Source organism: Cantharellus anzutake, assembly GCF_015039405.1.
Source record: "Cantharellus anzutake strain C23 chromosome Unknown EI90scaffold_13, whole genome shotgun sequence".
NCBI lineage: Eukaryota > Fungi > Basidiomycota > Agaricomycetes > Cantharellales > Hydnaceae > Cantharellus > Cantharellus anzutake.
In genome coordinates, this window is record NW_024066963.1 from 789,644 (window position 1) to 811,184 (window position 21,541).

The window sequence follows — 21,541 nt, forward strand, 5'->3', positions numbered from 1 at the left end:
CCGTGGGCGGTCCCAGGTGTCAGAGGGGAGAAGTACAAGTGAAGATGCACAGCATATCTGGCAGCACAGTATCCATGCAGGGTACTCAGCGCCGGACATGTCCATGCTACATGGGTAAGGGGAGAGGTCGTCCGTATAAAGAAAGAAAGGAAAGAAAGGAAAGAAGGAAGACAAAGGAGAAAGGGAAAGAGGGGGAAGAAGGAAAGAGGGGCAGCAGGAGGGTGCAGCGCGGAGCAGAGCAGCGTGGCATGCCCTGACACCAGACTATTCAGACAGCCGGTCTCCACCTTACAGTGCATGTCAACATCAACATCAACTTCTGATCCACCCTCAGTGTCTGCAAGTCTTGCCCTCAACAAGAACCTTACTGCCCCACAGCAGACAGACCTTGACACAATACTTTCCTGTATCAAGCATCACTTCTGTTTCTTACTGGCAACCAACTGGCTGTTCCCCAACAAAACAGAAAGGAATCGCCTCCTCAATCTTGCAGCTAGACATGTGGTGTTCAATTTCCCTCCGAATGACCATAAGCTTGTACAAGGGACTCATCTTCTACAAGTAAATTGCCAAATTTGTTGCACTTCATTATATAACTAACAGTTTCAAGATCAGCAAGGACAAGCCATCTGCTTTTCATGACATAATCAAGACTTTTACCAGGAAGTGCATTGACAAAGAGTATGGGTTCCTCCCTGATCCTTGTGAAGGCAATGTGGACCTTGCAACCCACCTCCTGGATGTGACCAACTTCTACTTTCAGGAATGGGAAGATCCCGGTGTAAGCTGCATGATTTGAATGGAGAGCTCTTGCTTAGCACTTGTTAGGGATGATGTGGCCAATATCTTTCGCAATGTTTCCAGGCTGTGTACAGGGATGTTGATTGGGAATCATCATGGGAAGGGCTGACTGAAGACCAGCATAATCAGTTACTCCCTCAACTGATTTGGTTTGCAGCAATGGTGGTGAGTGGCAATGACTAATCACTGGGAGACTACTACATGACATTCAGGTTGAACATATACTCAACCTCCATGCCAGGGGGCACCACAATTTCAGTGCAACAATTTACCATGAAGTCTATGACACCCACATGAATGAGTACTTTGATTGGCTTAATGAGCAACACAATGCTCAGGCATTGTGGAAAAACATATGTGCAGTATATCAACATTTACGAGTGTAAGTTATGTTTTCTTATGTCTGTGTGCCACTAAATTGGTTATTGCACCAGTGCCCCTGCTTATAAAACCTTTCAAACCTCTCGTCCTGTCCGATATGATACCGATGACATGTAAATAAAAAATACTACATGTTATCTTGTTTGTCTATGATTTCTGCTGGTGAAGAATTGAGATGACAGAAATATTGAAATTCAAGATGAACTCAGGGAGCTCATATAGGTAATAGTTCCCTGTGGGCAAATAGACCTCTATGAGTCCTCAGAGCTTTTTGAGCTTTGGCCTCTTTTTGGAGCTCTCAGAGAAGGGGACCTGCAATTTCAAAGTACTGAAGCTCTGAGAGCTCTGAGAGCTCTGAGAGCTCTGAGAGCTCTGAGAGCTCTATGAGCTCTCAGGTGTTAGAATGGGGCGAGGGTGGACGATTCCGGAGGGGAACCGGAGACTTAGCAAGGAGGGACCTTGGCCTCAGCGACTCAAGTGGAGTGCTGTGCCATTGCTGTTTGTCCATTTGGTCCTTAATTTCATAGGGGGCGAGCAGGAAGTCTCTAGGGGGCATTTCAGGTCGATTTTAGACTAAGGCCTAAAATGAGTATGTACAGGCGCCGATATATATAACGAGAGGGCAAAAGCACAAGGAAACAAAGGGGATCCGAATTGGAACAAAGGCATCCGAATGGGAACAAAGGGAAGACCGAAGCAGAGCGGTACCGAAGGTCATAAGGCAGAACCTGTGGTACATCTGAAAGGAGGTAAGGAGGGCAAGGCCCAGAGGGGCAGGAGGATGAGGAGAAGTGGGGATGATGACTAACTGGCTAGAATGGGAAGAAGCAGCAGTCCAAATAGGGATGAGGGGAAAACACGAGAGATACATTACAAGCGGCGAAAGTGCCGAAGGTGATCTGTGGAGCTCGGAGGTTGCGGAGCTTACGGAGGTTGCGGAGGCAGGGTTGAAAGTCCGAGGGATATTGGCAATGGTGTTTGCGTAGTATGAGGTCACCAATGCAATGGACTAAGGCCGAGGTGGAGTCAAAGTCCGAGGTAGGAGCTATGATGGAGGCTCGGAGCAAAGGTACAAGCGGTGTTCAAGTACGAAATATGGGACAGCAGCAGAAGGTCATAACTTGGCGGGGGGTCAACAGAAGAGGGCCAGAGGGAAGAGAGAGGAAGGAGGAAGGAGGTAAGGTGTGGAGGAGAGGAAAGGTGTCAGGTCCGAAGGTGAGTATCGGAGCGGATGGGAGGAGAGTAGGAGGGTGGCGAGAGGAGTGGTGTTCGGTCCGAGGTGAGTGTCAGAGTGGACAGAGATAGGGCAGGAGAGGGATGGAGGAGTGGAGGTGGCATGGGGGGGGGGTGAGAGGAGGTGTGGTGTCAGGACCGAAGGTGAATATCAGAATGGACAGTGGTAGGGTAGGACTCCGGAGGTGGTGAAGGAAGGAGGTCCGGGAGTCGGGTCGGGATCGGATATGCACAGATATGACATCAGGCCTCCACATCCAGGTTTGCTGATGTGGGGTGGTAAAGTTCCACTCTCCCCTGCAGTTGACAATCCAGCCAGTTGTCCTGGGTTGATTTCCCTACCTTTCCCCTTGGCATCAGTGGTCACTGTCGCCATCAACAGGGTAGGTGGCTTAGTTCCACTAAAGATGGGAACAAATTGTCCATCAGGTTCTTGTACCTCGATGGACGGGCATGAATTTGCCACTTCTGTGATGACAGCAGTGGCAGTGGGGATCCCTTCAGGTACTGGGTGTCAGGGGACGACTCCTGGGTCCCCATGACCCTCCCCTATGGTCCACAGCCTGGCCTATGAACAGCCCTGTCCAGGGCAACAACTCTACTGTGGGTAAGAAGATGAATAAGATAAAGGCAAGTAATGTACACTTGCCTACTGTGGGTAAGAAGATGAGAAGGAAGCTAACTTCTCATCTTCCCACAGTGGCCACAATATCAGCAAAACTTCCGGGGATACCCGGAAGTCACATGAAGGGGTAGGAACCGGGTCCGGAGCATGCGGCGCGCGGAGCGTGCGCGCATGCGGGAAGCGCGGCGGGTGGAAGCGGGTCCGGATGCGGGTCCGGGTCCGGGCTAGTCAGGGTGTGTGCCCTGACACTGGGACCCCAATGATTGGCTGACCTGTTTGACTGATGGGGACTACAGCGACCTCTTGGGGCACTTGCACCTCAACAGTGGGTTCTTTTGTCTGTTCAGAGATGACAATGGTGTCACGAACTGTCAGGGCACACCCACCTGACCCGGTTCCACCCGGGCCCACCTGGGCCCACCTCACCCGCTCACCCGCTCACCCGCTCCCCACTACCCATCCTTCCTCCCTCTTCCCCTTTCCTCCCTCTTCCCCTTTCCTCCCTCTTCCCCTTTCCTCCCTCTTCCCCTTTCCTCCCTCTTCCCCTTTCCTCCCTCTTCCCCTTTCCTCCCTCTTCCCCTTTCCTCCCTCTTCCCCTTTCCTCCCTCTTCCCCTTTCCTCCCTCTTCCCCTTTCCTCCCTCTTCCCCTTTCCTCCCTCTTCCCCTTTCCTCCCTCTTCCCCTTTCCTCCCTCTTCCCCTTTCCTCCCTCTTCCCCTTTCCTCCCTCTTCCCCTTTCCTCCCTCTTCCCCTTTCCTCCCTCTTCCCCTTTCCTCCCTCTTCCCCTTTCCTCCCTCTTCCCCTTTCCTCCCTCTTCCCCTTTCCTCCCTCTTCCCTCTTTTCTCTTCCTCCTTTATTTCACTCTCCCTTTCTGTTTATTCTTTCTATTTACACGGACCACCTTCCCTTGTATCATTGTACTGCTGACCCGTCCGGCTCGGACACCCCGGGCGACCTCCCGCTACGCCCAGCACGCGTGGACGCCCTCAGGATCCCCCGCGGGGATACCCGGATGGCTGTGGCCCTCTCCGCAGATGACGTGGCACCTGTCACGTGACCCAAGCCGCATGTACATAAATGTACCTGAAGTGGGAACTGAAGAAGTAACCTTCTTCTCACGTTTTCCACTTCAGGTAAGTAGTGTAGTTCTTCCTTTTAATAACAATTCACGTTTTCCACTTCAGTCTAAGTGGCCAGGGACTATAGTCCCAGATCGGGCCCGTCAGTACGCGCGCCCGCTTCGTCCCCCGAGAGGGTCCCTCTGCCGGGCGCTACAGCCGGGCCCCCTCCACCCCGGACGTGTCCCTGACACGAACCCACCTGGGGAAGATCTGAACGCTACCCAGGCGGGTGTCTCTGATGGAGCTCGATGTTCTGGGTCGTCTGATGGTGGGTTGGAGACAGACCGGAGGTGGGGTGGAGCTCTGAGGGTGACAGGGTGTTGAAGGGACTTGGTGTCAGGGCACACACCCTGACTAGCCCGGACCTGGACCCGCATCCGGACCCGGACCTGCACCCGCTTGTGCACTCTGCCCTGCATGCTCCATGTGCCACATGCTCCGGGCCCGGTTCCCACTCTTCATGTGACTTCCGGGTATCCCCGGAAGTTTTTGCCATATTGGGCCACTGTGGGAAAGTGAGAAGTTAACCTTCTTCTCACTTTCTTACCCACAGTAGCCAAGTGTACCTTACTTGCCTTTCTATCTATTACACTTTCTTACCCACAGTAGGTTGTGCCTTAGGATAGGCTGTTCACACACAGGGCTGTGGGCTATAGAGAGAGGGGTCATGGAGACCCGGGGTCCATCCCCTGACACTTGGCTTCAGTGACTCAGAATGGAGTGCAGCACCCATTACGTCCTCATTGTCCCCAATTTGTCAGGGGAGCTGGCGACAGTGTAGGTGGGATAATCGCCCACACACAGACTCGGCTCGGATACCCGATTCTACAATTAGGAAACCACTTTCATTCATGCGACAACTCGATATGAATTTGGTACCTAAAGATAGTCCTAATTTCTACGATCCCAACGATACCAAAAACGTCCCAATCGGTGGAGATTTGACGGAGTTCCATGTTGGAGAAGTTAGAGGCATGGGAATCTCAAGTGGCAACCCAGAATTCCAGCCTCACTTGTTCCCACAGCATCTAATAAATTGGTAAAAATGCTTATTGGCTGCGTAATAGTTCTATTCGGCTACATTTCCAATTTCGGCTCTTAATTCCGTATATCCGTCGAGAAATCGCTTATTTTCTTATATTTTCATATTTCACCATCATATTTCACTTATTGATTGATTTTCTTTTATTGTTACTGATACTTTTTCGATTATTTCGCCTAATAAGGTACCCAGGTGCCATATGGTACCAATATTTCCCATCTATTCTTTCTAAAAATAATTATTAGATATAATCCTGTACATACTGGATTTTGAAAAGAAGTTCTCCCCTCCCCCAATTTCTCTAAGGTTCTAGGACACACTGAAGTTGGAGTGAGTGTGTGGAATTCCAACAGTAGGAATAAGGGCAGCTGTTTAGCTCACAATGAGTGAGTAGTGGATTGTTAGAACTTGCGGATTCGGACGACTCCAGAGTGGAATCAGAGACTTAGCGTGGAAGGACCTCGGCCTCAGTGACTCAGGCGGAGCGCTGTGCCATTGCTGGTTGTCCTGGGGGTCCCTAATTTCGGATCTAGCAGAGGGGAAGTCTCTTGGGGGAATTCAAGTCGATTTCGGACTGAGGTTACAAGTTACTAGGTACATTGTATATAAGGAGGGGTCCGGAATCAAAAGGAACAAGGGTAGGATGAAAGGAGACAAAGGGAGATGGAAAGAGGAACGACACCGAGGGTCAAGGGTTTGACTCAATGGTGTTTCTCAAAGGAGGAATGAAGGGCCAATGTCATATCCATTCCCGGCCATCAACTTCTGGTCCCTCCGATCCCTCCGGTATAACTCCGCTCCTTCCTCACTAACCTCGGAGCTCCCGCATTCCGCAATCCCCTCGGTACCCCTCGATGGTCACCACCCCCTCATTTCAATTTATTACCTACGCCTCCCTAAGTACGGAGCCCCAAAGACTTCCGGACAGCTCCAACGTCCGCTAGCGCACCCCGCCTCCGCTGGGCAATACACTCGCCTGCCCTGCAGAGCCCACCTTCGGGCCTATCCCTCCTTTCCGTTTCTGGGTTATCGCCTGCCTTTCCGCTAACCCCACGACCCGACTTGTCAGTAATATTCAGTCAGCTAATGTTTAAACCCCGTTAGCTCCGCTCCGTTCGGCTCCGCCAACTGCGGACCCGTCTTCGCTGTAACCATATATATATCCCACTTGTACATAGGTTACACCTCAGTAATAAAATCAACTAGAGTTACCCCCCCTTCGGTTCTGATTGCCAGTCAGTAAGTTAGGGCACGGACGTGTCACTAGGCACAGCGCTCTTGGCAGAAGTCGCTGAGGCCAAAGCCCTCCATCACGGAGACTCTCCCTCATCTCGAATCTGGTCTCTGACAGCCAAGGCCCAAGGAGGAAGGAAGGAGGATGGGAGTGGGGAATGGCCAGCTGACTGAATAGAAAGGAAGCAGCAGCCCAAATAGGAATGAGGGAGTATAGCGGAATTGAATGGAGCAATGCAATAGTTGCAAGGTCCGACATAAGTCCGGAAAGTCCAAACTCGGAAGTTAAACTCCAGAATATTGGCAAACGCAATTAAATGGAATGAGCTAACCAATACAATGGGTATAAGCGGAGGTGGGGTCAAAGTCCGAGGTCGGAGCTAAGACCGGAGGTTCCGGAGTCAGGGGCATAGGTGTTGTGTGCTCGTCTGGGAGGTGTCAAGGTTGAGGTCGGACCCGGAATGTTCCGGAGTCGGACCGAAGGTGGTGTTGGAGCCAGAGGTGGGATAACCTCTTGGGAGTCAGCAAGGAGAAGGTGATGGAAGGGAAGTAGGGCTCCGGAATCAGTTTCGGAGTTCCGGGAGCCCGGAGCGGAGGTTGGGATTGTATGGATATGACATGGATGCTGAGCCCGGACCTTGCAGAAATCCTGGAGAACCCACCATGGAGTTAAGGATCGAGAGTTAAGCAAAGTCTAGTCAAGAAGTAGGAGTTTTGGAGAGTTTGGCCCCATGAGCTTAGTCGGCATAGAGAGCTGCAAGCCCTCTTGCAACAGAGGAACCGAGGCTGCCAGCAGAAGGGGGCCAGAAGCCCCCCCTCACTACTTAATGATGGAGGCATTAGTGAGGGTCAATCGTTCGTCACATGATTTGTTGGGGTTTATACCAAGGCACCTGTAGACATGTCTGTCACTCAGCTCTTGGTTCAGGATGGAGCAGCAGATGAGTAGAACGCGATAGATGTTGTAGGAGTGCATAACGGGTGTGCTCAATTTCATGGAACCTTATGCAGCAAATACATCAAAATTGGGCTCCCACCCTTGTACATTATTAGGAAAAAGGAATTATGGGAGGGAGTAATAAGAAAGAAGAAAGAGGGTTTTCGTACAAACCGAAAGAGCCTTTCCGCAAAGGAATTGGTGGAGAATTGGTGGAGAAATTCAACCTGAAATGTCCTCATGTGCGAAGTCCGTGCACTTGACTGTGACCATGGGAACAAGGTCAAAAGTTGACGGAAGAGGACGATCTTAAATTCATTAAATCCAGAAAAATGCCCAAAGACTCAGTGTTGAATTTCACCCTAATCGGTTCAGTGGTTGTGGAGATATTCTGATTGTCAGGCATGACAGGAGTCACAGGATGATATGAACTGTTTGGATGCTCACATGCGAGCTAGTCTCAATGAAAATACGGGCTAGTCAAATGATATACATGCTGAAGAAGTCATTGGAGGAGTCTTGGAATTATGGCATTTTATTTGGTCCAAGTTTCCCTGTGCACGGATAATCAAGATATGTATACTGCATCTGAGAATTCCCGTTCTCAGTCAAATCTCCACCAAATTTCACAAAATCAGTATCATTAGAAAGCTATGGATAAGGAGAGTCGAATGGAATAAAGGGATGGAGTTTTGACGCAGTGTTTGGAGTGGTATGAGGAAGTTTGTGTTTTTCTTTTCATTTTCTTTTGTTGTTTGAAATTTTATTCTAAGCCAATGACAGCTGAACCTTACCACCATTGTTGGTGGAGGCTCAGCTCAGCCAAACCCATATATTTCGGACTCTTTTCCCCAGTTGTATGTTGCAGTATGGGTATATCTAGGTAGCAATTGAAAATGGAATAGATGATTTCCCCCCCTCCTGCTACTTTTGAAGTCTGTGTACTTGGGTGTTGTGAGCATCAGCAAAAAATTGTTATGCTCCTGAGTGCTCCGGAGTATGGGGAGCACTGGGAGAATCAGGAGGAGATTGGCCGGTCCAGGAACAGCTTGTTTCCTCCGGAGTTGGTCAGGTACTCCAGGGCACTCCCAGGAGGGCATGGAGCATTGCTTTGTGCACAAACATATCCAGTAAATACAATTTAATGCTTCAAAATGTATAGGGGTGAGAAGCTTCTGGGAGCTCCTGGAGCATTTGAAAATGAGAAGGAAAAAAAAGAGGGAAGACTCCCCATGAATACCTCCTACCACAAGACTAACACAACAAGACACTACTTAACATTTAGATCAAATACTATACTATACATCAAGGACACTGAGACTCACCAATACACAGTCAAAATTTATGGCCTGATATATGATTAATCTGGCAACTTAATCACTTTCGGACTTGCAGAATATGGAGGAGGGGGAAATGGGGGAGAATGAGGGGGGAAATGAGGGGGAAATGAGGGGGGAAATGAGGGGGAAATGAGGGGGGAAATGAGGGGGAGAATGAGGGGGAAATGAGGGGGAGAATGAGGGGGAAATGAGGGGGAGAATGAGGGGGGAATATAGAGGGAAATGAGGAAAATTTGAAAAATAGGGACTTCTAAAAAGTTGAAAAAATAATTAGGGAAAAAATCAAAAAAAATTCAGGAACTGTAGTGCCTTTGAAGTGCTTTCAGGATATATAACTATTTGCGAAATTGAGGAAGAAATGATGGAGAAAAATGGAAAATACTTTCGGAGACCCAAGAAATAATGAGAACTGAATTGATGGGAAAGTCTGAAAATTGAATGGGAAAGTGAGGGGAAGCCTTGCAGCATCGTTATTTTCTGCTGTTCTAATTTTTCCTGATTCTTCTTGGTCTCACTCCCAGCTGCTCCTGGATACTCCTGGAAGCTCCTGGGAGGGTCCAGGAGCAGCTAATGGAAAATACTTTCAGGGACCCAAGAAATAATGAGAACTGAATTGATGGGAAAGTCTGAAAATTGAATAGGAAAGTGAGGGGAAGCCTTGTAGCATTGTTATTTTCTGCTGTTGTGATTTTTCCTGATTCTTCTTGGTCTCATTCCCAGCTGCTCCTCAATACTCCTGGAAGCTCCTGAAAGCTCCTGGGAGGGTCCAGGAGCAGCTGGGAGTGAGACCAAGAAGAATCAGGGAAAATCACAACAGCAGAAAATAACAATGCTACAAGGCTTCCCCTCACTTTCCTATTCAATTTTCAGACTTTCCCATCAATTCAGTTCTCATTACTTCTCGGGTCTCCGAAAGTATTTTCCATTTTTCTCCATCATTTCTTCCTCAATTTCGCAAATAATTATATGTCCTGAAAGCACTTTAAAGGCACTATAGTTCCTGAATTTTTTTTGATTTTTTTCCCTAAATTTATTTTTTTCAACTTTTTAGAGACCAAAATTTTCCTCCCACTGCTCCTGGCACATTGCATACTCCTCACCACTCCCAGCCGCTCCTGAACCCCCTCCCAGGAGAACACTATTGGCTCCAGGAGTGCCCAATCTGCTGTTTTGTCTCCCACATGCTCCAGCCACTCCTGATGCTCCGGAGCATAACGGACTTTTGCTGATGAGTGGCCACACAATTGGTAAAGGGCTATTGTGACCTTTAGGGAAATCCACCACGGAAAGAAGATAAGCAAGAGTTACCAGAGTTATATATTTCCCCAAAATCCCCCCCCCTCCTGTTGATTATACAGACCTGTTCTTACCGCAACACCCTTTCAGCCCCCTTTCTCTTTCTTCCCTAGCTTTTGGGGAGTGAGCTGAAGTGCTACCCTCTGTTTTCTGGTCCCATAGCAGATTCCCACTTGCAGCATCAGCAAGAGTACAAAAATCCCGGCTGCCACAGATGAGCAGCAAGCAAAGTTTCCGCGATGCTTAATGATCGCAATTTTGGTTCACATGACCCAATATGTTATTTGACAGTATAGTATGAATTTATTGTTATATTGTTATATAGTATGAGTTGATCGCCGACGCGAATGCCCACCGCCCACGAGCCAAAGAAGATTTTGTTTGCACTGTCTACTATCCTTCACTGCACCATCCCATCAAATGCCATATCCAAAAATACCGAGCCCGAAACCATTCTTTTTGGTGTCATTACCACTTGTGATACCCAGGGACACGATGCTACGCTAGAGCCGACTTATTTTAGAAGTTTGACGCCATATATTGAAATCGTGGACTTGGCTGCAATCTGCGCAGTGGTGGGTCGCATCCAAATTGGCACCGCAAATCCTCAATGGGCGATAGTTGACCGGAGTGGTTCCTGGGCTCGCACCGCTTTCATAGATGACTTACTAACTCCAGATGCTCTCCAACAAGACGAACTCTGATGAGAATCCATTGTGTATGCTTACGATACCTAACTCTAAGTCAAATTCACATCTAGCTTCCGAATTGCAACTTTGTCTGGGTCTACCATAAGATAAAAATCCGGCTTTGTTCCAACTCCAGCGAACCGTGGAACCGGTCTGTAAAAGATCAGGATAAAAATCCCATTCCACTCAGCCCGAAGCAAGCTGAAGGTGGCAGTCCGCGAAGTTACATGATAACCGACAATGTCTTGTTTCCAATAATCGCACAACGGTCAGGACCCTTCGCAAAATCCTGACCTATCACGTTACAATCGCTAGCTTCTCTCAGTGCCTTCCATGGCCCGGGACTATTTCGTCAGGCTGATCGGGCTGAAATTGTCCATTGAGCAGCGGTGATGCAGCTGTTAGAGGCTTCACCGACACATAGACCAGGTTTTGAGGTATGCCGTCAGCCATCAGGTTGTATATTGTGCTGATACACTACATAAGGCTCTTTGGACATCCTCTCAGTCTTCCCTGTGCTCTTACCTGTTGGCCAATGAAGTTCTCAACCACCGTCATTTCCATCGCAATATTGGTTTCCACCACCACAACAGCCCTTGCTGCCTCCGTTCGTACGCCGAAGGGCCCAGTAAAGCCTGACTCGTACATTATGTATGTCCCACACACAGGCATAGCATAATACTGGCCGACTCATTACTTAGTGTGCTGAAATCCGGTGAAAATGTGGAACATCATATCGAGGATATTGGTCGGATATCCGCCCGAAGCCCTGGGTCAAAATTTTTACCCACCTACCGGTATGAAAGTAAGTTGATATTGGGGAATTTCCCCCCGAAGATAGGCTAACTTTCGTAGTCCTGAATGGCTACTCCGCACACGCAACTGGAGCAACCCTTACTCACATTCTCAGTTGCCCCGAAGTTGACTACATCGAAGCTGACGACATAACATCCATTTGCGATGACCTCCATGAAGCAAATGAGGGGGGTGCGACAGAATTCAACGATGTCCCAGCCGAAATGAGGGATGACCAGCCAGGTCACCTCGACGGATTTGGAGTGGATATTTTTTCGTTAGATACGGGTATCAAGATTGATGCACCCTACTTTGAGGGAAATGCATTTTTGGGTACTGTGCGTATCTCTTGCGCAATCTGTCATATAAGTTCACTCATGCCAGTTTGCGGGTGCAGCCCTTTGGTTACCCCAACAGCTGGGATGATAACGGTCATGGCACAGCGATTGCCGCGAGAGTAGTGGGGAATGGGTTTGGCATGGCGACTGCGGCCAATATTGTTGCGGTTAAGGTTTTCAACTTTCAGGGCACGGGATTTGCGACCGACCTAATCGCAGGCATCATCTGGGCTTCCGTACAATTTCAATTGAATGGTCGTCATTCCATCCTTTTGGTAGCCTGCAACTTCTATCTCAATTCGGCCGTTGATGCAGCTGTCAGTGCTGTCATCTCCCTTGGTTTGCACGTTGTAGTCGCTGCAGGGGACCATGCGGAGGATGCAGTGATGTGGAGTCCTGCATCCGTTGTTCAAGCTATCACCATTGGCGCTATCGATTGTTCAAACAAGATGGCATGGTTCTCCAACCACGGATTTCTCGTCGATGCTTTCGCCCCGGGGGTTGAGATTGCATGTCCTTCGATCCACAGCCCGGACCCGTGGGCGACCACGTTTCACACCGGCACTGGCATGTCAGCCGCGTACGTCACGGGTCAGTTAGCCATTGCTTTAGGTCACAAACCTAATCCGGTGTCTCCTACCGAGCTAAGCGCTGCCCTAACGGGCCATGCTGTCGGAGACGTTACGGAGCAGCCAGAGGGAACTACGAAGTTGAGGACACAACTTTGGTGGCAGTGGTAGTTCTGATTCTATTGGAGTAGAACAGTGTTGCATGCATGACCTGCTTCACAGTCTTTCCCCTTTACTTCGCTCGCTTCTTGTACTCAGTCAATTATGTGTTTGCTGTTAATTTCATTTGGCCCAAATTCCTGCTACTCTGTTCCAGGTCCTGCAAACTTTTCGGTCTCCATCACTGAGCAACTTTTTCCACTTATACCGGACAATAAGGGTGCCAAAGTTCATGGTGAACTGGTTCAAACCGTGAACCGAACCCTCCATTCGGAACTAGTTTTTTGGTTCAGGTTTCTAACTCTGTGAAGTGGGTTCTAACCGAACCTAGGACTCATAGCAGATTGGGTGGGATCAAATTCGGATCAGAGTGGTGGGGCCCAACTGGGTACCCATTTTGTGTTGCTAAGCCTACCAGAATGGCTGCGCCGCCCTGACCTTTGCTTGTGATGGGGATTTTTACATAGTCAAATCACCTTGCTCAGCTGGGGGCGGGGCTCGATTGGGTACCCCTGCTGGCCCCCCATTACATGTTTCTGTGATTCCACTGTCACGTTTCATCAAATTTCCTTTCAGCTTAAGGTCATAGTTATAACGGGTCACGCGTAGTTTGCTGCGCATTTGCCAATACACTCTGGGCCACTTTGGCCGTCTCCCGCTACAACCCTAGTACCTGATTAGCTCTGTTGGAAACTGTGCTTTCCAGATGTGGATTACTTAGATTGGAAATCAATATTGATATATTAACAGTCACCCCCAAATCCCCGTTATTTCCTGCCCAGTAAGTCGACCCCAATCCGCTGGCGGACAGAGCGAATATCCGATATGGGAAATGTCGCGGAAATCGCATTGTCCCCGTGTAATCCCCGCTTTTTCCTGCCCGGAATTTCTGGCTTAAACGCAGTGATTCAGGATCGTACAACACCACAATTGGCTACATCGCTCAATGGTCTATATTCCACTCTCTCTAAACTTTGGATGGCATTCCGAGGCGCTCCCTTTTATTGAAGGAAGCGCGAAACTCGCGCCAGTTAGTTGCTGCACGTTCATCCGGATTCATATACACCAGGTTTGGCTGCATCGTCCACGGTCCAGCTATCTATCCAGTGCTCTTTCCACACTCGGCCGGCACTCTGGAGCGCTTCCAAATTTGTTGAAAAAATGTCAACCTCTACCGTCAGCTAGTTGCAATCCATCCGGGGTCGTCTTTGGGTGTGTCACTCACAAATCGATACTTGGACGGCTCTCCGAGGCTTTCATTCATTGAGGAATGCATCAGACTTAGGCGCCAGCTAGTCTCTGTTCATCCAGGGTCATACATACTAGATTCGACTGCATCGCTCGATAAGCTGTCTTCACCCTTGACACACTCGGACGGCTCTCCGAAGCGCTCTCGTTTATTGAATGGGTCAAGCTCCGGCGCGAGCTTGTTACAGTCCGACGCTCCGAAGCGCTCTCATTTAAGTTGTCAAACTCCGGCGCCAGCTAGCCACAGTTCATCCAGGATCACACACACGATATTTGGTTATCTCACTCATCAAACTCTCTGGCGCCCTCTCCAAACTTGGACGGCACACAGAAGCACGTTCGTTGGAGACAGCGTCAGCCAGTCGCCGCTTGTCTGGCATCATATACAGACGATTGAGGAAAGCGTCGAGCTCTGGCGCCAACTTGTTGTACTTGGTCTTGAGTTGTATACACCGAAACTGGCACGATCCCTCTACAACTTACACTCCGCTCTCTCCGATCTCGAATGGGATTCCGAGGCACTCCCGTATATTGAAGAGTGCGTCGGACTTTATCGCCAGCTGGATGCTGCTCGTCCGGGATCATTATATTTGGACATATCACTTGACGGTCTACGCGACACCCTGTCCAATCTCGGACGCGATTCCAAAGCATCGATGGTCGGTCGTTGAACGACCCAGGTTATACATTATGTTATCAGCCTTCTTCCTTTGTGCGCATGTGGCAGGCAAGAACCCGATGGTTGGTTCGAAACGAAAGAATTGATGGAAGAGGTGTATGGTTAGGCATCCGGCGTCGATTTTTCTTCCAGAACGGACGATTCCAATGTTTAAAAGCTCGAATATTGGGATCGTTCACGTCGCGTCCTTAAATCACTCGGCCGCCTCATAGGCCTCCTATCAACCAAGTCGAGACGCGACCCTATCTCGGACTTTGGAAACGATCTTCGATCAGTATTCGTAAACACAGCGTAGATTTTCTTACCGGAACTTCAAACCTTTGGTTCAATTGCCAGGTGAGCGCGCATCACGACTCTTGTATCGCATAACCCTGCAACTACTTTTTCATTCTAGTGCTTACCTGACTTTTACTCTCAGTTGGAACCTCGGACAACCAGGGTTAGGTGGAACAAAGCGGTTACATTCCATTATTATGTATAAGGGCCACCGAATCTTGTATGGGTATCCGAAGAAGTGCGCATCGTAAATACACCTTAATTAGAGCACCATCCCATCCCTCCCTCATCAATAAGGGGCTCGCTGAGAAAGCGTTATTTGGTTCGAATGGATGTTGTATGTAGAGACGACGTTATGGAGAAACACATCCCCACTAGGGAAAAGGTAAAAAAAAAAAGAGTTGATCTGAGCAGTTTTGTTCTAGTGAGTGAGGACCTACAGGACGAACGTGTTTCCAGGACCTCCATCCTTGAATACCCCACGTTGAAAAGTTTCTTTTCATTGGTGTGCTTAACGCCAGTAGGAACCACATACCTGAGTACCAGATATACAAATATCCTCGCCGTTCCCATCCTTTGATCCAGTGGGAACAACCTGGTCCCTTGCATCAATGCTGAAAGCCTTGCTCCCGATTTTTACCGAGAACTCTGGAACTTTTGCGTTGCAATGGACATAATATACCCCGTCGCTAGCCACGTACGTAGCCGGTGGGGAGAATTTGGAGTTGTATGCCCTTGCGATATGGGTGGGGAGGAAGTTGAGTGTAGTCCCCGTATCAAGAATCGTAGCGTTGGAGCTGGTCTTAAGGGCAGATGAACCCGGGAAGATGTACGAGTCGATCTCGACCGTCCAGAAGAAATACTTGGGCGTTCCTTGGGTATCAACTAAAACAGGAACCGTAACGGTGGGATAGGTTGTGGGGACTGGAACGTAACCACCGAATCCCAAGTATCCCAATTTCGGATCATAGGTGGGACTTGACCTGGCGGAAAATGTGCCGCGGTTAAGTGCGATAGAGAAGTCTAAAAATCGTCGATTTCCCATCAGCACGCGCAAGACATGAACAATTGTAACATCATTACTACGACGGAGGCCCGACAACCGATACTTACAAGGATGAGGAACCGCACTTTGTTTGACGGCCGAGAAGAATAACGGGTCATAAATGACCTGATCCCCAGTCTTCCTATCGTGGACGCTAGTGAGGCCTGGATATGCAAGGCCCATAAGACCTGTGTTGATTCCGTCGCCGTGCCACGATGCATGCGTGACAAGACCAATCTCCTGATGCGTCACGGTCATCCCGCCAACCGACACAGTATCGTATCCAACATTGCCAACCATAAAACCACCATCACTATATGAAATGTTGAAATCGACGTCGGCATACGGCTCGAACGTAGAAGACTTGGACGGGTCAAATCCTTCGCTACCAAATCCGCATTCAGACGGAGATTGGGACTCTCCACCGCTCGTCATGTTGAAGCATTTGAAGCCTTTCGTGGCAACCCAAGTGTCGGAACTTTTTTTTAAAACAAAAAAAGAAAAACAATGAACACAGATTTGCTCCTTCGGGAACTGCGCGTGCTAAGTGGACTTGCCTTCCAGTGTCAACGATAAGGGAGAAATTCTGACCTCCAATAGTGACGTTCGCTAGGTACTCCTGATCGAGACTGGATCCAGCTAAGCTGGTCGTCCAAAAATGGTCCGGTAAATTGCCGCAGATTCCCTCAACAAGCTGTTTCTTATACATAGACCGAGGCTGAGAGACTAGGGGAAGCAATTTGCTTGCGGGAGGAATGATGGAGTCCAGGGAAGCACTAGGAGATGATGCACGGACAAGCTCCGAGTCGGTTGGGCTCGCAGCGACAAATGTGGCGAGGAGCAAGACGGTGAGCAAAACCATCGTTGCGGGAGGCGGGATCGCTAGTACTAGGCGTGCTAACCATTGGAGAGGTGGGGGACTGTTTTTGTAGTCCTCCACAGCAAGGACTGGTAGGGTGGGTGCCAAGCAGAACGCGCCAACATCCCACAGGCTCAGGGTCAAGGGAAAGGCGTCAGCATCAATATGGCACCGAGTGGAGCCATGGCTGAGATGTAAATGATGTAATGATGTGTCAATCTGTCTGACGAGCGACCGTGGGAAGTTCGATCCTTTGGTGGAACCGCCTGTAGCTTTCGCTGGAAGGTGGGGTATCCCCGGGGAAGAGGTATTTGCTAGAGTCTGGGTTTCTTGTTTGGTTTGCGTTGGGGCCGCTTCCCGAGACTCCACCGCGGTTTACTTACGCACTAATTCGGGACGTCCCGTGAGTGTGGCTTTTAGCCAGTTCTCAGGGAGGTCTGCACTTCCGCTCAGTAGGTTTTGAGCACTAATTTTTCCGGGAGGGCTTTGGTGCCGTAGGAAGACTGGACTTGATGGGGCTTTGATCAATCCTATCATTACATCCTTGCATTTCGGACACTCTCGGTATTGGAAACGTAGCGTAGGACGCTCGGTTCGTGATTCGTGGACTTTCTTTGATGACCTACCTGTCACGAACCTATAAAAAGGCAATTCAACTCGGCAAGGTGAGCAGTTGCAGCGCTCATCGATGCCTCGACTTCAAACAACCTTTGGGACTGCAGCTCTTTATTGCTAGTGATGTCGTCGTGCAACTTTGAGGGAGTCTTCTGCGGAATTACATTGTCATCGGGGGTTGCGCAATTGAGGGCTCGGAGATACAACTCAGAAGCTGTCCAGGATGCTCCTCTCTCCTCTTTAATGGGCTCGTTCTTCCAACTGGCGTTGACGAAACACGCTTCTACTTTCCATGTCAATAATTTGATAAATGTCTCGGTTACACTTAGCCGCTCCGAAGGATTTCGCCACTTTGCCCATTGTCGCGAAAGAACTACCCCCCTTCACGCGTATCTCTCATAACAAATCCTAAACGATGAAAGCTTACTGGCAAGCTTCAAAGATCTGTCTGAGGATGATGCTGTCCACATTTTCATGCGTTTCGACTGGCACACCGGGTTTAACGAAGAATCTTTTGCTCAAAAGCCCCGATCAGAAGTTGGCGCAACGCCCACTCCCTGGTGGTCCCGTTGCTTTAGAGACACTGAGGATCTTTGCTGGCCGATTTCACCTCAGAACTAGGAGCCAGAGATAGACAGGATCGCAGCGGAAAGAGTCTTTAAAACCCGAGATATCATTAATAAGATTCTACCTGAGACCAAGCTAGCTCAAAACGAGTGGGTATTTCTCGCATATATTTTGAGTGTTGCTACGATGTTGAAGGCCCATTTTTGGGTGGTGATCGCTCAAGACATCTACACGAAGATCATGTTGCACTGGCTCCACATACATCAAACTCCCCTGCTAGAGTTGAAGTCGGACGCCTGGATCAGGATCCTTGCCTTTCCTAGCGATTTGTTGGTCCTTCCAGCAGGTATTTACCACCGCTTTACACCGGATGAAAGCAATGCTATCAAAGCATTGTGCCTTTTCAAGGTGAGAGAGAAGCCGGGGTTAACGTTTTTCAGGACTCGCGTCCTCGTCCTCGTCCTCGTCCCACGCACGGCCCATGGTCACTATACGATCACTTTGCCTTCAAATGGTTCAATGACCCGTGCAGTTCTCAGTAAAATGTTTCGCGGGGGGTCAGTGTTTCATGTACATGCTGTGGTCTGAGCTCAGGTACGATCGATGAACCAGTGACATTTAAGCATGGCCAATAGTTACGTTCCGGAAAGTTAGGTCAGTCAGGAGAGGGGATCGAAAATCGCACCATGAATATCTTGTATTAGCTATGGATTTGGCCCTGGAATTATATGCATGATTACTGCAACAATTATGACGGTGGAAACAAAGCCCTGATCATGAAAAACCCCTTATGTAAATAGCCGAATATAAAATCACCTCCCTCACCCCTCTCTCTCTCTCCCTCACACTCTTTCCCCCTTCGCACTTCCTACATCCTCAGCACTAGAATCTCGTCATCACCGCCATCCCCAGTTACAACGCGATACCCAGGCATACGTAGAACAGTTCTCGATTTCCGCGCAGCTGAGATTTCCTGAGGCGATTTGGACGACGACGCACGTTCCAGTCTTTTCTTCTTATCTGATGGAGCTGATGGAGACGTTGGAGAGAGGTCCGTTGTTGGTTGTGGTGGTGGTGGTGGAAGGTCTTTGGAACGCCGTTTGTGGGATTTTTCCTTTTTTGAGGTCTCGGCTTCTTCGAGGGGCGATAGAGAAAGGGGTCTGGAAGTAGAGGATTTCTCTCCAGGATGAGTTGAAGTTGAACGACGTCGAGGGACTGCGTGGATTGATGCATTCTTAACAGGAATTTTTATCCTTTCTGGTGAGGATTTCGGAGCATCTGCGCAAGGGGTGGAGGAGGAGCGTCTATGACTAGCCTTTGAGGGCTTTTTTGGTGTCTCCATTGGTTTTTGGGGGGATGATGATGATGATGGAAGTGCAGCAGGAGTATCAGGAACGGGCTCGCCGTCATGTTCGTGTTCACGCTCCCGCTCCCGCTCCGTAGCTTTGGGTAAAGATTTAGTGCGCATAGATGGAGGGGAGACAGTACCGATGGGCAAGGATGCGGTGTAACGTTGACGAGCAATGTCAAACGTTTCTTTGGAGATACGTGCGGACCAATTGGATTGGATGTTGTCTAGCCATGAAAAGACCTCGACGCACGTACTGAACCCCTTGACCCTATCCTCGTAACCCCAAAGTGCATATCGTCGCGAGACCCAGACGACCCACTCTATGTACTCCCTCGCCGAGGTCAACCATTGCAAATAGTCGTTATGGCTGATCGCGTTTCGGAGATTGTTCGCTTGCGTCCTAACAGCACGAACCACATCCCTGAGTTCCTCGTCGCGCGAAACGGAGACATAGTACTGGGGCCGACGTGGAAGGATTTCTTTCAAAGGGAGGTCTCGGCCATCAAGCCAATAAACCATTTCTTTTTTTTTAAGCGCCAAAAAGGATGAACTGAGTTTACATAAGTATTCAAATTCCCACAATCATAAGCTTCTCTTGCCACCCTTGAAAGGGCTCGGCTCGATCCCCGAGCTCGGGTTGCCAATTGAAGCACCTCTCGCGCTTTTATTCATAGGGTCCAACACGCTTTTCCTCAGCATCGAACCTAGTTTATGTAAAATTGAAGTTGTTCCCTCGAGTGTCGCAACGCTGGACGACGGTCGTCCAAGTCATGACAGGGCCATGAACTCCCCTCTTCGAGCCACTCATCTGTGTTTGGTGTCAATGACGTATGATCAGTCATATGTGAGAATTTTTGTGCGTCCTCTCACACCAGTATTATCTTATCTTCCGTCATGAACGTCCAAACGCTACTGCGTGGAGTGTGATCCGTCCATGCTCAGGTTCTTGTTATTTGGGATAGAATATCAGAGGAAGGGAAATTATTGGAGGAGCGCGCGCACGCGTGAAAGAACCGGGGCTTGATCATACGTCGATTGATTCGTTACTTCAAGAGGTAGGCGATGCATATACAACTCTCAGTTTGCAAGTAATAGTTTCTACAATCATTCTGGCAGCACAAAAGCTCATTTATTGACATCCTGAACGTATTTGACCCCGAAGGGATTGATATCTGTGTCCTCAAATCGGTCCACTTTGGTTCATCCTATCGTTATTAATCTCAGCAGTCGTCATACACGTCCATCGCAAAAATCCTTCCGAGCCTCCGAGTCCAGGGTGAGAAATAGAGTTTTATTCCGAAACCAGCCAGATCCAAAGACTCCTTGCCCTGGGGGTGAACCGTTGTCAGGTTTGTTGATATCTTAGCTAGACCCAATCGATTTGGTCGGGATTTTGCCGTAACTGCCTGCACGCCATGTAGTTCACAGGTACCCAATGAAATCTCGACAAGCGTTCGCCCTCCAGAGTTCAATGTCCAGTATAGGGTTATGCCAGCATTGAGTGCAGTGTTGTGCGGACCTGGTCCCAAATAGTCCCGAAGACTGAAGTCCGTGAGTCCGACTCAATGGTCTCAAGTCTCTCTCACAAGTCGGACTTTTCGGCGGGAAATCCCGATATTCAGAGCGGTCTGACCGATTCCTTGCAGGATAAATTTTGTTTATTATAGATTTTATGTTGCAATGACTGTCTGCTGGCATACAAGCAACACAATATAACTAAGAGTGTAAGAGTGATTCCACTTCAGCTTGAGTTACCCACATTTGCGACTTCACCCCCTGATTCACCACGTTTCATGTTGTGGGATTTTCGAAAATTTCCGAGCACAATCCCGTGCATTTCTGCCTCCCATCCTTTGCTTAACATCGGTGTCCCGAGTCCTATGTGGGAGCATTTCTATCACCTTGACAGGCTTTATGGAAATAATAAAAGCCACCGAGTCGCAAAATGCAAGGGATGTGTAGCTTGGCATGCAAGGACACTGGAGGCAGCGGATTCTGAGGCCATCTCAACTGGAGATGCTGCACAGAGATGCTCAGCAGGTGAACTACATGAAGCTGGTATGCATAATCCCATTAATTTGATTCAAGAAGTGCTCATCAACCAAAAAATTTAAGCTCTTACACTCTCATCCGATATTCAAGGCACGGTAGAAAAGTTGGCATGTCATCTTGTAAAATGTGCACATGCTTCCCAAGATGGGTGTGCTGGAGGACAGGCATGGCTAAACTGACATTCAACAACTCCACTCCCTCATGTGCATATAACACCTGCCAACAATCCATCATCAACTCAGAGCCACGCTTCTCTATCTGCAACATTGTCCCTCCAGCCCATATTCCCCAT

At 49.0% G+C, this 21,541-nt stretch overlaps 7 protein-coding genes across 7 annotated transcripts; 5 read left to right on the top strand and 2 right to left on the bottom strand.

Moving 5' to 3' along the window:
* Positions 1-297: 297 nt before the first annotated feature.
* EI90DRAFT_3120456 (uncharacterized protein) lies at positions 298-1,299 on the top strand (the record flags this gene model as incomplete). The annotated part of the gene is made up of 5 exons (XM_039063314.1): positions 298-561; positions 611-781; positions 865-966; positions 1,014-1,183; positions 1,236-1,299. 5 exons carry the CDS (start codon positions 298-300, stop codon positions 1,297-1,299), a joined length of 771 nt encoding a protein of 256 aa, XP_038918609.1.
* Positions 1,300-10,354: 9,055 nt separating this feature from the next.
* On the top strand, positions 10,355-10,711 carry EI90DRAFT_2913646 (uncharacterized protein; the record flags this gene model as incomplete). The annotated part of the gene is made up of 1 exon (XM_039054506.1): positions 10,355-10,711. One exon carries the CDS (start codon positions 10,355-10,357, stop codon positions 10,709-10,711), a length of 357 nt encoding a protein of 118 aa, XP_038918610.1.
* Positions 10,712-11,088: 377 nt separating this feature from the next.
* Positions 11,089-12,569, top strand: EI90DRAFT_3014642 (peptidase S8/S53 domain-containing protein; the record flags this gene model as incomplete). Its single annotated transcript, XM_039056802.1, has 5 exons — positions 11,089-11,133; positions 11,238-11,347; positions 11,398-11,501; positions 11,552-11,829; positions 11,889-12,569. 5 exons carry the CDS (start codon positions 11,089-11,091, stop codon positions 12,567-12,569), a joined length of 1,218 nt encoding a protein of 405 aa, XP_038918611.1.
* A 934-nt stretch (positions 12,570-13,503) lies between these two features.
* EI90DRAFT_3153002 (uncharacterized protein) lies at positions 13,504-14,476 on the top strand (the record flags this gene model as incomplete). Its single annotated transcript, XM_039065836.1, has 2 exons — positions 13,504-13,587; positions 13,739-14,476. The coding sequence occupies 2 exons, from the start codon at positions 13,504-13,506 to the stop codon at positions 14,474-14,476; spliced, it is 822 nt and encodes a 273-aa protein (XP_038918612.1).
* Positions 14,477-15,049: 573 nt separating this feature from the next.
* EI90DRAFT_2913394 (aspartic peptidase domain-containing protein) lies at positions 15,050-16,309 on the bottom strand (the record flags this gene model as incomplete). The annotated part of the gene is made up of 4 exons (XM_039054496.1): positions 15,050-15,134; positions 15,201-15,229; positions 15,296-15,783; positions 15,874-16,309. Coding segments are annotated over 4 exons (1,038 nt in total), but the record flags the coding sequence as incomplete, so codon positions are not given.
* Positions 16,310-17,847: 1,538 nt separating this feature from the next.
* EI90DRAFT_325782 (uncharacterized protein) lies at positions 17,848-18,591 on the top strand. Its single transcript, XM_039066611.1, has 3 exons — positions 17,848-17,995; positions 18,070-18,403; positions 18,459-18,591. The coding sequence occupies exons 2-3, from the start codon at positions 18,087-18,089 to the stop codon at positions 18,466-18,468; spliced, it is 327 nt and encodes a 108-aa protein (XP_038918614.1). The 5' UTR covers positions 17,848-17,995; positions 18,070-18,086; the 3' UTR covers positions 18,469-18,591.
* Positions 18,541-19,752, bottom strand: EI90DRAFT_3153004 (uncharacterized protein). Its single transcript, XM_039065837.1, has one exon. The coding sequence runs from the start codon at positions 19,714-19,716 to the stop codon at positions 18,715-18,717; it is 1,002 nt and encodes a 333-aa protein (XP_038918615.1). The 5' UTR covers positions 19,717-19,752; the 3' UTR covers positions 18,541-18,714.
* Between the last annotated feature and the right edge of the window lie 1,789 nt (positions 19,753-21,541).